The sequence below is a fragment of the Chiloscyllium plagiosum genome, chromosome 9 (genome assembly GCF_004010195.1).
Source record: "Chiloscyllium plagiosum isolate BGI_BamShark_2017 chromosome 9, ASM401019v2, whole genome shotgun sequence".
Lineage (NCBI taxonomy): Eukaryota > Metazoa > Chordata > Chondrichthyes > Orectolobiformes > Hemiscylliidae > Chiloscyllium > Chiloscyllium plagiosum.
In genome coordinates, this window is record NC_057718.1 from 46,756,462 (window position 1) to 46,772,806 (window position 16,345).

The 16,345-nt window shown below is 42.6% G+C and overlaps 1 protein-coding gene across 3 annotated transcripts in view; it reads right to left on the bottom strand.

Annotated features, from left to right (window-relative positions):
• vash2 (vasohibin 2) overlaps positions 1–16,345 on the bottom strand; it is a 170,042-nt gene that overhangs the window by 36,240 nt on the left and 117,457 nt on the right. The window contains exon 7 of one of the 3 annotated variants that reach the window (XM_043695853.1): positions 9,885–10,063. The exons of the other annotated variants lie outside the window; for them this stretch is intronic. Coding sequence (XP_043551788.1) covers positions 9,913–10,063 — 151 coding nt within the window. The 3' untranslated portion in view covers positions 9,885–9,912. Of the gene's footprint in view, positions 1–9,884; positions 10,064–16,345 lie in introns of those variants that run through there. 3 annotated transcript variants of the gene reach the window in all.

The window sequence follows — 16,345 nt, forward strand, 5'->3', positions numbered from 1 at the left end:
ATCCCCACCCCTATTCACCTATTGTACTCTTTGCTACCTCCTCTCCAACCCCCACTCCATTTATCTCTCCACCCTGGAGGCTCCCTGCCTCCATTCCTGATGAAGGGCTTTTCCCCGAAATGTCGATTTTCCTGCTCCTCAGATGCTGCCTGACCTGCTATGCTTTTCCAGCACCACTCTAATCTAGCAGAGGTGCACGGCTGGTCAATTACACAGTGGGGATAGTCAGGGAGCCAACAAACCTACCAACAGTTGATGGGCTCAAAGGTCTGGCTACCACATATAAATGGCACCTGACAGATATCCATTCACAGTAACATCAACTCTATGTGCCTGAATGCCGCTTGCATGCTGTTAACATGATCTCCCAGAGAGAAGTCTCCTAGAAAACAAGGCATGAGCCAGTGGTGCCTCCCCAGGATCTGTGGGAGTTGCTCTTCTCCAGAAGAGGCCAGAGATCACCGCAGAGGCACAAGCTGACGGTGTGTAGGTGCACCTGGGAGCAGTGTAGGAAAAGAACGAATGATCTCTGCTCTGCCAGTATGACAGCAACAGTCACCTTACAGGAATGTGGCTCTCATGAGGTTAGTATACCAGAGTGCTCCAGCTTCAGACTATCAGAGATGAGCTAATAACATTATGTCAGGCAACAAGACATCACCCTCGACAGCCTGAGTTGTAGATATCACGATCACTCTGACTAACGTTCTGAGATGACACAAAGGTAAGACTGATTTTCAAATGGATGTTCAACCATTCAATGGAGAGTCCACGTTCTGTGTTAGTATATACACTCGCTCACTTTATTCAAGTCTGATGAGTGGTCAATCCCTGTAATCTGTCTGGGAAAATGACCCCAAGCTTCTGGTCTCCTGTCATTTCAACACACTATCATGTTCCCAAGCCAACAACCAGGCCTGCTGCAGTATGCCAGGCACCGTGGAGTTGATGTTGCTGTGAATGAATAGATGTCAGGTGCCACTTAAACCTGGCAGCCAGACATTTGAGCCATCAATTGCTTCCAGTGAGCTTCAATACAAGCTCGAAGAACAGCATCTCATTTTCTGCTTAGGGATCCCACAGCCTCCAGCCTCAGTCTGTCCTTCCATGCGTTTTCTCACCTCCACACCCAGTCCTGTTATGACATGGGTTGCTTCAGTTCAGCTCACCCATTCGCTCCTACTCTTAGCTCATTATCACTTATTCAGTTTTTTGCTCTCCTGGCCTGCTATCTATTATCTCTTTGTTTATTTACCCTTTTTATGTCTCTCTCTCTCTCTTTCTGCGCTCCATCTCCAGCATCCATGGTTAGCATTACTGCCTCACGGCGCCAGTGACCCAGGTTTGACTCCACCCTTGGGTGACTGTCTGTGTGGAGTTTGCATGTTCTCCCTGTGTCTGTGTGGGTTTTCTCTGGGTGCTCTGGTTTCCTCCCACAATTCAAAGATGTGCAGGTTAGGTGGATTAGCCATGGGAAATGCTGCGTTACAGGGATAGAGTAGGGGGATGGGTCTGGATGGGATGCTCTTTGGAGGGTCAACCCGGACTCAATGTGCCAAATAGCCTACTTCCACACTGTAGGGAATCTATTCTATAAGATTCTATGTGCTCACCTCTCCCAACTTCATGTTCGGGCAAAATACTACTTTTTATGAGCTGCGAACACTTCTGACAAAGAATCACCAGACTCAAAACATTAACTCTGCTTTCTTTCCACAGATGCTGCTGAGTTTCGCCAACAGTTTTTGTGTTTGTTTCAGATCTCCAGCATTTGTTTCATATTTCTGTGGTGAGCAGTCACATTGGTGGGACCTGGTTAACCCGACAATGACTTTTAGTGGCTTACATCTGAAATGAAACATCATTAATGGGTGTTGGAAGTTACTGAAATCTCATTATTGGACTGGCAAGGAAGTGGTAGTGTGTCTGTCTTCATTAAAGATTGAGATCTCTTCTGCTTCTGATACTTTGTTTGCTCATGGGATGCACACGTCAGTGGTGTGACAGCATATGTTGTTCCTCCTGTATTCTCCCTGAGAAGACGGTGTCTTACTGGGTCCTGGAAACAATACAGTCCATCACGAGCATACAAGGCACTGATACAAAGGCTGTTCCACAACCTTGAGACGGTGAAGTATTTGTGACCTAATTCCAAGTCAATGTGTGACTTTGAGGAATCCCTGCAGATGGTGGTATGTTTCCTGGACCTGCAGCCCCTGCCTGTCTAGGTGGTAGGAGGCTGTGGGACTATGTTCTGGAGAGAACCTGGCTGTGTTGGGTGTCAATCTGCTGTGACAATATGTATCAAGCAGTTACCATCCGGGCTTACAGGAGCTTCATTTATTAATACCACAAAATAACGGATGTCAATTTTAGGGCCAATTGTACAAAACAAAACCCTGTTACTAATATTAAAACAATTTCATATGTGGTTTTGTAATTGGCAGGTACATGCCCATTAAACTGTAGGGACTCTATTCTATAAGATTCTATCTGCTCAACTTCATTTTTGGGCTAAATACCACTTTTTCTGAGCCGCTAACAATTCTGACAAAGATTCACTGGACTCTTTTTTTTTCCCCACAGATGCTGATGAGTTTCCCAGCAGTTTCTGTTTTCGTTTCAGATCCACAGCATTTGTTTCATATTACTGCGGTGAGCAGTCACATTGGTGGGACCTGGTTAACTCCAAAGAGTTGGTTAAATATGAAATAGGTATTAGCCCACATATCCCAATTAGGGTCAAAATCTCTTTTTTCCCATCTTTGATTGGATTAGGACTTACTCACTTACAGCTAGATAGCTTCCTCCTGCAATGATTCTATCCAGGAAGTCTTGCAGGTTCAGAACGTAGGGGTGGCTAGAAGCTGGTTGGATCAGGGGTTGTGGTCAGGGGTCCAAGGGTTTAAGTGCTCAGGGAGGTCTGGTTGGAGGGTGCATGGTCACAGGTGAATGGTGGTAGTGGGTAGTGGGGGGTGGGGGGTTGGCAGTGCAGCTTAATAGTGATCCAGGAGTCACAAAGAGTTTGTATTCCTCTCACATTATCTGGAAAGTTATTAAGCCTAAGTGTATTGGAATCTACTGAATTCTCTGACTTTAACAGACTCTTTCAGAGGATTTTGGACATGGGAATTGCCCATCAGAAAATTCAATTTTCCAGACAATCCTCATGGAATTTGCCACGTCTGGGATTCCACATGTTCCTGACATGCAACTCAAATGAACACTGCTCCAAGACCTCACTGGCCACATCCAAATATCTGGGCCTTTCACAATCACGTTGATAATAACTTTATTCACAACATGCAACATAACATGCTGGCCTCGTCTGCATATTGAACATGTAGCCAGCCAAGAGCCTGGATCATACTGGGCTGCAGCTGGAATCATTCAAATGAGGCCCCATCACTGAGGACAGGCAGATTGTGAGTCACAATCCCACTCCCAAAAAGGGATGCAAATATATATCTCAGCACTTGCTTTTTTTCAGTTGCTACCTTGTGAAACGAAGCTGTTTCTACGCTGTGATTAGTGAAAGCCACTTTTACACGGAATCTTAATCAGTTTGCTCAAAAGCTCTGAAACTGACAACATCTGATAGTTGTTTCACTTTGAGTTTCACTCCTTGCCGCTCATAGTCTCAATATACAGAGCTGCAGTTTACAGAATGACAGCCACAAGAAGCAGAATGAGGGGCTTGTCAAAAACAATTTGCAATGAAGGCGAACAGTTCACAATGCATCTCCTCAACCCACAAAAGTGAACAGCTGTGGGGCTATTTACAGTGAATCTCTTTTTATACTTCAGTCAGCTCGGCGAATTTTTTTAAAACAGGTTTGTATTCCAAAACCACCCTTAAATATCTGCTGCTAAAGGCAACAAATGGACATTTTTCTTTTGCTTGCCTCAAAAGAGACCAGAATTAAACAGTGAATCCAATGGTAAGCAGCTGTTTATAAAACATGACACTTGCAACACTCCTTCAGCAAAGCTAAGCTAGCAAAAGGCTTTCCATTGCTGATGCGGCCAATCCATAAATTCATTCAGCAGGTAGATTGTACATTTGCATTTCAGTCACTAGTCGATAACAATATTTAACATTCTGTTAGGAATAGAACACTGCGTACATTACATGTTGTCTCATATTCAGATGATTGAATGTAGTTCCACTTTGATCCAAGTGTGTAGCACTTAGCACAAGTTGAGATTGGAACAGTTAAGGACAATCTTCTGCTTCTGTCAATGTAGTGAATCCTGTTTATGTGAAAAACCTACTTAAGTGAAAGAAACTGAAAACAACAAATGCTGGAGATCACAGCGGGTTAGACAGCATCCATGGAGAGAAAGCAAGCTAACGTTTCAAGTCTAGATGACTCTTCATCAGGGCTGAAGAGAAGAATGGAGGGGGCAGCATTTATACTGTAGTTTGGGGGTAGGGGTGGGAGTAGTGGGTGTAGGGTGCTGATAGAGAAAATATGTTAATAGTGCAGATTAAGCAATCGGAATGTGAGATTGGCAGAACAATGGTGTGTCTCCTGCCAGACATGAAATGATAGTAAGTGGAATGGGGGGAGGACATGATAACAAGCTAAAAGAAAAAGAGACACACCATTATTCTGCCATTCTCAAATTCCAATCACTTAATTTCAACTAGGAGAAGGTGAGGACTGCAGATGCTGGAGATTAGAATCGAGAGTGTGGTGCTGGAAAAGTACAGATCAAGCAGCATCTGAGGAGCAGGAGAGTTGACATTTCGGCCAAAAGCCCTTCATCAGGAATGGATTTGAACTATCAACATCAGCTGTCCCCTCCACACTTTACTTCAGCTCTGATGAAGAGTCATCTAGACTCAAAATGTTAGCTTGCTCTCTCTCCATGGATACTGTCTGACCCACTGTGATCATCACCATTTGTCGTTATCAGTACAGATTCCAGCATCTGCAGTAATTTGTTCCTACAATATCTATGCAAACCTCACTTCTATTTAATGACCTACATGGAGCTGATATTGTAGTCTATCGCACACAAGCAAATGCAACAGTTTGACAGCTCTTCCGAATGCTGTAGTTTGGCATATGGGACTCTGTTACAAACTCTTTAAAGTCACACGCTAAATTTACCATGTGTTAAATTCTGGTCAAAACAAATATGCGAGAAGACTGATCGCTCCAGTTAATTGTCTTTTGGATTCATTGATTATGATTAGATTCTCTACAGTGTGGAAACAGGCTCTTCGGCCCAACAAGTCCACACCGCCCCTCTGAAGAGTAACCCACCCAAACCCATTCCCCTACCCTATATTTACCCCTGACTAACGCACCTAACACTATGGGCGATTTAGCATGGCCAATTTACCTGACCTGCACAGGTTTGGCTTGTGAGAGGAAACCGGAGCACCTGGAGGAAACCCATGCAAACTCCACACAGACAGTTGCCCAAGGCAGGAATCGAACCTGGGTCCCTGGTGCTGTGAGGCAGCAGTGCTAACCACTGAGCCACTGTGCCACCCCATTATCTTTGGATCGGTTCCAGGGACTTCAACAGCCCTAGAATACCTAACCCAATTGACCAATCTTTAGATGTGTCTGGATGTTGACTTTTGACAGTCTACCCCACCACACCCTATATGCCAGATTCTATTATCAGCAACATAATAACAGAAGTAGATCATTTAGTACTGCAAGGCTGTTCTGCTTTTCACTTACATCATGCTTGCATGATCATTAATTGAATTCCATCTTCCCAGTTTGATTTCGCAACTCTTCATACCATTGCCTAATTACAGTTCTCAATGTTTTAATTAACCTAACTGCCGTGGTTACTTGGGTCAAATACCACATCCAGTGTTAAATGCTCGAAATGTTCTCTATATGTTAGTCAAATAGCAGACCATGAAGACTGGATTTGTTATTGAGACGAAAATAGAAACTGCTGGAGAAATGCAACAGGTACGGCAGCCATTGCGCAGAGAGAAACAGAATGAACATTTTGAGTCCAGCCTTCTTCAGAACTGAAAACAGCTTGGAAATGGTGGTGTTTATGCTGATGACAGGTGTGTGGGAAGAGTAGTAAGTAGGATACATGGATATGGTGTCAAGAAAGAGAAAAACAGAGAAGTGAATAAAGGAATTAAAAATAAGCTGAGAGAAATCCTGATTGGATGTTAACAGGAAATGTCAATAACTGAAATGGGTTGGCCATGCTATGAACAACCTATCAGAACATAGTGTTGTGCAAGGGAAATCATGCCTCACTAACTTGATTGATTTTTTGAAGAAGTGGCAATGAAGATTGATGAAGACAGAGTAGCAGGCGTCGATATGAATTTGAACAAAGTGTTCAACAAACGTTCCTCATGGTAGACTGGTTAGCTGACAATCTCTTTAAATAGTACTGGGTGAGGTTTCTCCAGCTGCTGGATGCATAGTCAGCTGTGCAAGGTTAAGAGAGGGCATTATCTGCAGCAACAAGGTCAAAAATGGCATCTCTGCAGTCACATCCACACCACATGCGAACATCACAATCAGATAGGGCTAGAAGCAAGCTTTTTCTCGCTTCAAGTTAAAGTCAGATCACAAGACACTTTTGTTTTAAATTAAAAGTCAATAATATCATAGAGTCATAGAGATGTCCAGCACGGAAATAGACCCTTCGGTTGAACTCATCCATGCCGACCAGATATCTCAACCCAATCTATTCCCACCTGCCAGCACCCGGCCCATATCCCTCCAAACCCTTCCTATTCATATACCTATCCAGGTGCCTGTTACATATTGCAATTGTACTAACCTCCACCACTTCCTCCAGCAGCTCATTTGTTACATGTACCACCCTCTGTGTGAAAACGTTGCCCCTTTGGTCTCCTTTGTATCTTTTCCCTCTCCCCCTAAACCTATGCCCTCTAGTTCTGGACACCCCCACTCCAGGGAAGAGACTTTGTCTATTTATCCTATCCATGCCCCTCATGATTTTGTAAACCTCTGTAAGGTCATCCCTCAGCCTTCGACGCTCCAGGGAAAACAGCCCTAGCCTATTCAACCTCCAACCCTGGCAACATCCTTGTAAATCTTTTCTGAATCCTTTCAAGTTTCACAACATCTTTCTCATAGGAAGGAGACCAGAATTGCACGCAATATTCCAACAGCGGCCTAACCAATGTCCTGTACAGCTGCAACATGACCTCCCAACACCTGCACTCAATACTCTGACAAATAAAGGAAAGCATACCAAATGCCTTCTTCATTATCCTATCTACCTGTGACTCCACTTTCAAGGAGCTATGAACCTGCACTTCAAGGCTTCTTTGTTCAGTAATACTCCCTAGGACCTTACCATTAAGTGTATAAGTCCTGCTAAGATTTGCTTTCCCAAAATGCAGTACCTCTCATTTATCTGAATTAAACTCCATTTGCCACTTCTCAGCCCATTGGCCCATTTGATCAAGATCCTGTTGTCATCCAAGGTAACCTTCTTCGCTGTCCACTACATCTCCAATTTTGGTGTTATCTGCAAACTTACTAACTATACCTCTTATATTCACATCCAAATAATTTGTGTAAATGACAAAAAGTAATGGACCCAGCACCCATTCTTCTGGCACTCCACTGGTCACAGGCCTCCAGTTTGAAAAACAACCTTCCACCACCACCCTCTGTCTTCTACCTTTGAGCCAGTTCTATATCCAAATGGCTAGTTCTCCCTGTATTCCATGAGATCTTGCTAACCAGTCTACCATGGGAAACCTTGTCAAATGCCTTACTGAAGTCCTTATAGATCACGTATACTGCTCCGCCCTCATCAATCCTCTTTGTTACTTCTTCAAAAAAACTCAATCAAGTTTGAGAGACTGATTTCCCATGCACAAAGCCATGTTGACTATCCCTAATCAGTGCTTGCCTTTCCAAATACACCCTGTTTCTCAGGATTCCCTCCAACAACTTGCCCATCACTGACATCAGGCTCACTGGTCTATAGTTCCCTGGCTTGTCCTTACCACCTTACCACCCTTCTTAAACACCTGTAACTATCAATGTAAAACATTGATGTCCTGGAGTTTGGATCATTGGAAGTGATTGGAAGTCCAAGTGACCTGTACAAGAAGGACAGATTGCACCTGAATTGGAAGGAGACTAATATACTGGCAGGGAGATTTGCTAGAGCTGCTCAGGAGGATTTAAACTAGTAAGGAGTGGGGGTAGGACCCAGGGAGATAGTGAGGAAAGAGATCAATCTGAGACTGGTACAGTTGAGAAAAGAAGTGAGTCAAACAGTTAGGGCAGGCAGGGACAAAGCTGAGAACAAGGTGGGACTGATAAATTAAACTGCATTTATTTCAATGCAAGAGGCCTAACAGGGAAGGCAGATGAACTCAGGACATGGTTAGGGACATGGGATTGGGATATCATAGCAATTACTGAAACGTGGCCCAGGGATGGACAGGTCTGGTAGCTTAATGTACCAGGATACAAATGTTACAGGAAGGACAGAAAGTAGACGTTACATCTGCTCTATCCTCCTATTCCTACCCTCACTAACTCGCAGCACCAGGAGTAATCCAGATATTACTACCCATGAGGACCTCCTTTTTAAATACCTGCCTAACTCTCTACATTCTCCCTTCAGAATCTCATCCTTTTCCCTTCCAATGTCATTGGTTCTAATGTGTACAACAATGACCCGACAAAAAACATTGATGTAAAATCCTTTTACACTTCTTGCCTTTGTTCTATTTTTGCCATGACTTTGTTCCATTTGTTGATTGTTGATAATAATTCTAGGATGTATTCTTATTCCTGCTCTATGAAGTTTGTGGACTTTCTGAACATAATGTTTTGATATTAGTGACAGGATAAAAGATTGTAAATTCAATAGTTGCTTAAAGGTTACAGGGAATCTCTTAGTTATTTATTTTGAAAAAGAGTTCAATGACAATACTACACTAATATCTGAAGTCATTGAGAACAATAGACTTGGAACTAATTAAATTCTGACCTACCAAGTGTTTCCAATGTTTTCTCTTTTTAAATCATACATTTTATTTTCACAGTTCCTCACATCTTTAACCAGCTGAGCCACTGGAGAGGCTAGATCTGTGCCCTCTCACAGGCTTATACTCTATCAGACTCACACACACTTTACCAAGCTCTCACACACACGGACACACACATTCTCTCACATGTACTCACACACACCCACACACTCTCTCTCCCTCTCTCCTGCACACATACACACATATAAGTCTATGCAGTGAATTTGTATTTGCAGAATTATATTTGCAGATATATTCTATTTTGCTCAAAAAATGCACAATGTGCAGGCAGTTAATGCAGGCTGTCAATCCATGTAATATTTTGTAAATTCCATTTTGGAAATAGAACCAGTCTGACTCAAGATTGGGAGACAGACCAGACTCTAACAACTTCAATGCATTGTCTGAGCTGAGATGTTAACTTAAGGTTTTACAAAAAAAAGGTATCTCGAGAATGTGACTTCAAGAAGTTCTGGGATTTACATATTAATTAATCAAAACCTACAACCCCACTCTAAAAGATGAAAGACTTAACAGCAATCTAGGTTTGTTCAATATATCATTTCAGTTGCATGGCAGTGTAATCTTTTGCTATAAATTCTGTGCCTTATGGTCCTACACCACAACCACCTGATAAAGAAGCAGCACTCCGAAAACCAGTGCCACCAGATAGACCTGTTGGACTATAACCTGGTGTTGTGTGATTTTTAACTATTAGACCAGGGAAAACTTCATTTCATTCTCTGCAATTTCTGTAATTTATTGCATCTGAACATCCTTTCACTGCCTCTTTATCTCTTGATCGATGTAAATTTCCCTCCTGCACAAGGTCTCTCAGACAGTATACATCTTTTATTATAGTTCTCAATTTGATCTCCATCTGATCATCTACAATTCTTTAGGTGCAAACATCTGCATTGTATGTTCCTGTTATTCTCTTTCTCCAATAATCTTATCCTCTCCTGCAAATCTCCATGAAAGCGGGCTTGACTGACAGCAGCAGTTGGTAAGATTGTAGTAGCTATTTTTGGAAACCTTAGAAAAAGAATGGTTAAACATTTTAGTACAAAGTTAGTTTTGAAGAATTTTTGTAAGCATCTTTATTCACAGAGACTATGAAGTCCCCTACCTTCATGCAGTATTCTTTTCTTTTTGAACTTATTTTATTTTCCAACCACATTACAATAGACTCAACATTTGTCAGGACATATTGCTGGGACAAAGTTCTTCCTTAAATTTTAAAGGCTCTACAATGCCTAAAGGACTGAAAGAGCTTATCTCACTCAACGTAGTGGCCAAACGTTATTCAATAAAGCAGTAACACAGTTGGAAAAAGGATTATTTCTGACGTATTCAGTACAGCAGCTTAGGTTAGTCACTGATAGTTAACCTGCCACCACTTTGGCAAACAAGGGACTGTCACATTTTGCTTCCTTGATTGAGCCGGAATTTCACAGCAACTTAGATGGGGGATGGGATTTTGTGGCACAGTGGTAGTATCCCTACTGCTGGACCAGAGATGACAGGTTCAGATCTCATCTGTTGCAGAGGTGTGTCGTAAATGTCTTAACAGAGTGATTAAAAATTTCTACATTAAATGAGGACTCCCCCCACCACCCCTCCACCCCCAACCCAACATTCTGTTCTAAAGTAAGTTGAAGTGAACAAATAATTTAATTTGGCAAACAGAGATTAACAGAGTTTAATAGCATGGTGTTGGAAAAAGCAGAATAGGTCAGGCAGCATCTGAGAAGCAGGAGGGTCAACGTTTCAAATATCAGTCTTTCATCAGCACATTCTTTTATCTCTCCTGCAACGCGGATGCTGCCATGGAAGGTTTAACATTTGGCAATAAGCAAATGAGTTTGAGTTTGAACATGAGCAAAAATTGAGCAAAGCCAACACAACTTTGAGGAGCATTTGCTGAAGCATCACAGATTGCATCTAAGCAGAGATTGTTGGTTGACATGTTTCACCATATTATTGGGCCACCCTGCTTAAGGTAACCAACATTACTTCATCTTTACCATCTGAGCCTGCTGACAGTCCACCACAGACTCAGCACTGCTGAAGAGGTCATTCAGCCCATCATGTTGATATCAGCTCTTCGAATAAGCATCATGAGTCAGTTATTCTCCTACCCTGTCCCCATTACTCTGTCTTACTTCTGTTTAAATAACCACCTAATACCTTCGGTAATGCCTCAATTGAATCTGTTTCCACCTCACTTCCAGTCAGTCCATTCCAGACCCAATCAGCTGCTGTGAGAATGTTTTTCTCACATCAACATTTACTTCTTTTGCACATCAATTTAAATCTGTACTCTCTTGTTCAATATCCTTTTATGCGGGGGAACAGTTTCACTTTGTCTATCCTACCCAGACCAGTAATAATTTTGAGCACTCCTCTTAGGTCTTCAACTGAATTGGCTCATCCCTGGACATAAACCTCCAGGCACTCTCTCTGTTGCACTCATATCCTTCATAAAGTGTCATATTCAGAACTGTACTCCAATTGAGGCCTAACAAACAGTTCAGCATAACCTCTCTGTTCTTGTACCTTATCAATAGTCTATAATGTTGTGTGCTCTTTCAATTCTGCCACCTTTAATGACATATGCATACTCAGATAACTCTGCTCCTGCAAACCATTTAGAGTAGTAACCATTATTTTACATAGTCTCTCCATGTTCATTCTCCAACAATTACCAAATCTCACCTTTTTGCAATGAACTTCATTGACAACCTTTCAACTGTTAATTTTAAAAAGGCGCTATTGGTATGTTCCCCCAGCCTTTGGCAAGAGAAAGATCTATTCCAGACTGCCCCTGACAAACGTTTGCAGGACCTAGGCCAATGACATCCAAAACGTGTGCAGTTGCCTGACCATGTACCCACCCACACAATTCTGGATCAGTGGTGCTGGAAGAGCACAGCAATTCAGGCAGCATCCGAGGACAGGCAAAATCGACGTTTCGGGCAAAAGCCCTTCATCAGGAATAAAGGCAGAGAGCCTGAAGCATGGAGAGATAAGAGTTTCAAGGCTGGACAGGTCAGGGGATCGAGTTGCTGGAGGTTAGAAGCTAGGATGAGGTGGGGGAAGGGGAAATGTCCTGAAACAAACTCGCTATCACAGTCACATTTGCTTCCTCAGTGCCTGTCCCTCATCACCAGACGCCTGGAGGAAGAACGCCTCATCTTCCGCCTCGGAACACTTCAACCCCAGGGCATCAATGTGGATTTCAACAGTTTCCTCATTTCCCCTTCCCCCACCTCATCCTAGCTTCTAACCTCCAGCAACTCGATTCCCTGACCTGTCCGGACTTGTCCGACCTGCCCAGCTCCTTTTCCACCTATCCACTCCACCCTCTCCTCCCTGACCTATCACCTTCATCTCCTTCCCCACTGACCTATTGTACTTTATGCCACTCTCTCCCCACCCCCACCCTCCTCTAGCTTATCTCTCCACGCTTCAGGCTCTCTGCCTTTATTCCTGATGAAGGGCTTTTGCCCGAAACGTCGATTTTGCCTGTCCTCGGATGCTGCCTGAATTGCTGTGCTCTTCCAGCACCACTGATCCAGAATCTGGTTTCCAGCATCTGCAGTCATTGTTTTTACCCACCCACACAAGTCAGTCCCTTTAAATTGCCACATCACATGACTGTATAAAATATCCAAAGGCACTGCACACATAAATAAATCACCCAAGCACTTAAAAATAATTAGAAGGAACATCATCTGGGACTTTCCAAGGTAATGGATGTTTGGGCTATTAGGGAGACAGTCTTATAATTTATTTATTATTTATTGTCTTTACAACACCAATCTCAATGCTAAGCCCACGAGCACCTTAGTCATCTTTTATCTCAATGAATTATTTAAACTTCCATCATTACATATTGTTTTAAAAACACTACATTTAAATGGAATTCTTTTCAAAATTCTGGGCATGGAACAATGAACAAAAAATAACATAAAAATGATAAATGTTTGCACTGTTTCCCCTTTGGAGGATTTTCACTGAGTTGGCCAGGTCTTTGTCGTGGGATAAGAGGGAGGACGTGGAGCTGAAAGCGTCAGAGATCAAGTCATTTGCCAATCCAATGAGAGGAGGCATGATACCACTTTAATTATGATTGTGAACTTGTAACTCTCATTTAAACATAACATTTCAATTCTTAATGCCAATGACCGGACTTTCGGGACCACACGGAACCCAGCAACTTTCTCAAGGTGTGAATTTGGTCGATTCAGAAAGTAAGTGCCTTCACATTTACTCCCTGACAAGCCTCTGTGAATAGAAGATCTACCCTATCCACCCAATTAGGGATTGGATAGTCCCTAATAATGTGAACGGAGGCCTTGATGCATGATTTCCCATACCCCATTCAGTGCAATCTTTCCTTTGAGGCCTACAGCCTCTCACCCACTCCACAAAGCCCCCATTTCTGAAGTCTCTCAAGAAGTAATCTCCATCCGGGGAGGGACTGGGCCTCTATTGACCCACTCAATTATCCCTCGGTCACAACCTCTCTCCCTCCCACCTCCTCTGGTCAACCCACTGACCCCGTACAGGCTCATCTGTCACCGTGGTCATGACTAACTGGCTTTCCCCCATTCCCACTGATTGAAGGCCAGTTCTCAGTCAAGCTGCTTTGGGGAATTAATCTCTGACATGGAGATAAGGAGTAGAGGACCATCCTGATTAGCAGATTCCCTTCTGCCTTTCTGATTGACCCTGTGTGTCTGGTCAGTAAAAAGTTTGGCCCTAGTTTTGGATGAGGGAATCTCTATATTGTCATACAATGAGAACAAGAGTATCATTGTGCCTCACCCATTGAGCATCTCCAACATCTTCTGTTTTTATTTTTGTCACTTATTCTGTCAGGAATCCACTCTACTACAAATGTTCCCCTCCTCCACCCTTTGCTTCAGTACTTGCTGCAAACCTACAGCATCTGTAACTGTTTCCACTTCTGATAAAAGGTTATTGACCTCTCTGTACTGGTGCTGACAGAAAACAGGAATTTCCAACTTCTTGTTTTTATTGCAGAATCGGCCATATTTTGCTTTTATTTTGCCACAGGGCATCTGGTTTGACCAAGAAACTGTTTGACCACCCGGCTATGATGAAGGAGGAGCTGGTTGACTCGCTGTTGAACAAGCAACGACTGAATCTGTAACATTCATGTCCTTCACAACAGATATATATTGAAGCTACCAACAGGAGAAAAGAAAGGGGCCAGGATTTCATGTAACACAACATGTGAAATAGTGTTGATTCCATAAATTATTGAATTGTAAAATGCCTGGAGGCACCATGCAATAATTTAACTCCAGGTAGGCCAATTCCAAAGTAAATGGGAATAATAAAATGAGGAGGGATGTGACTACTTTTTGTAAAGTGTATGCAGTCTGGCTTTAACTGTCAAAGACAACCCAGACAATTGTAAGGAAAGAGTTAAAACATGTGGCTAAAAGACAAGACCTAGTCAAGCAAGCAGCTCTTCATGATAGGATAATTAACACAGAGGAGCCTTATCTCCTTCTGCAAAACTGCAAACCCCAGTGGAACCTTCCGTTTTCTACCAAATACCCATCAGCAGTCAAATAATTGAGAGCTTGCACTTGAAGGTCACAAAAACAATGTAAGATGTTTTATACAGTAGATGTATTGACCGAAAACACAAGGAATTTATTTTAAATCATTCTAAAATATCAAGGACAACAATATTGTTATATGAATCTGCAATATGGTTTGCTTCATATATTTTCATTGTAATTTCCTGAAATCCAAATAGGAACTTCTGTTTATATCTATTGCATATCCACGAGTTTCTTTTCTTTCTTATTTTGATTTTGCTTTCCTTTTTTGATGTTCCCTCCTGAAATCTGTGGGATTGGATTGGATAGTTGATGCATGATGTCCCACATGCCATTCAGTGTAATGCAGGCAGTAAGGCAACTTGGTGTTGTCTGCTCATTATAATGATAGTCAGTGCTGAATGATCTGTGGAGGGGGTATACATGTCGGTGGGGGGGGGGGGGGGAGATGTTGTGGTGGTGGTGAGGTGAGCAAATACTGTCATTAACAACCTCTTAAAGAAGTGATGAATTATGGCTGAAATAGGTGCTGGGAGTCATTCAGCAACTGAATCTAACCTAGAAAAATCTGAGACATGGCTAGTCCCGGGATACACACCAAGACAAACATCGACTGCACCTGGAGTACCATCAGTTCGGTGAAAGACACTCGTTCGTCTGCCCAAAACTCATTGGTCTTTCAGCACAAGGAGTTGAGCTCGACTGAGTGTTGCAGACTGGCACGTTCCAAGGTCCAGGACTATGTATTGAAGGATACACTAACAGTTTGGAGCAGCTGCTGCCAAGATACAGTGACGAAATTAAATAGGGGTCCATTCAGTTATCAGACCCTCCCGGTACCTCAAATATATGCATATATGGACTTGTACAAGTAAGAAATGCCTTGGGTTTCTTTATTGGATACAGTTAAACTCCAACATTTGTTTGTTTCTTCATATGCTACTGTAGAGAACCAAGCTGCTTCAGTGGCTATGTATATCGAGCTATATTTATGAATAAAACATATGTTGAAATAAAAATAAAAAACAATCCTGCAAGAGTGCAAACAGTCAGTTTTCAAAATCTTGCTGAAGATAAGGAGAGACCACTTATATCCTCGAAGGACCAGGAGGTTTTCCAAACACACGATGAATAGGTAATGGGAACAATTAGTGTGGAAGGCAATGCTAGAATCATCCCAAGGACCTAGATGCAGCATCACAAGACATTTACTGGCCTCACACATCTGCTCAAGGACTGTGGATACATCTTTAAATGACATTTTCTCCGAAGCTTTGAGCCTTTGCTTCTAATCAATTCTGCACACCTGGTCATTCGCCTAGCAATAATCTTTATCAATCAGAACTCCTACCAAACATCATCAGTCTCACCTCACCCTCACACACGTAACATTCATACAAAGCTCCCATTGTGTGAACACAGCCAGTTATTCAAGCATTACCTGCCACATCACCAAACACATTACATAGCAATTTCGGATACAGTTCCCTCCTTCTTGCAGGAATGTAGGCACCAGCAGGAGGGATTGGGTGCACCTACATGTTCTAACCATTTGAACATTAAGTGAAAGGGTATATGCTGAAGCTCTGGTCGCTGGAGGAACTGAATCCATTAAAGGCATCAGTACTCTTTCACTTAGAGCCACTTCTTACATCTCAACTTCTTACCTCATCCAACAAATTCTTCTCATTTACAGCTACTATTGATGGTCTAC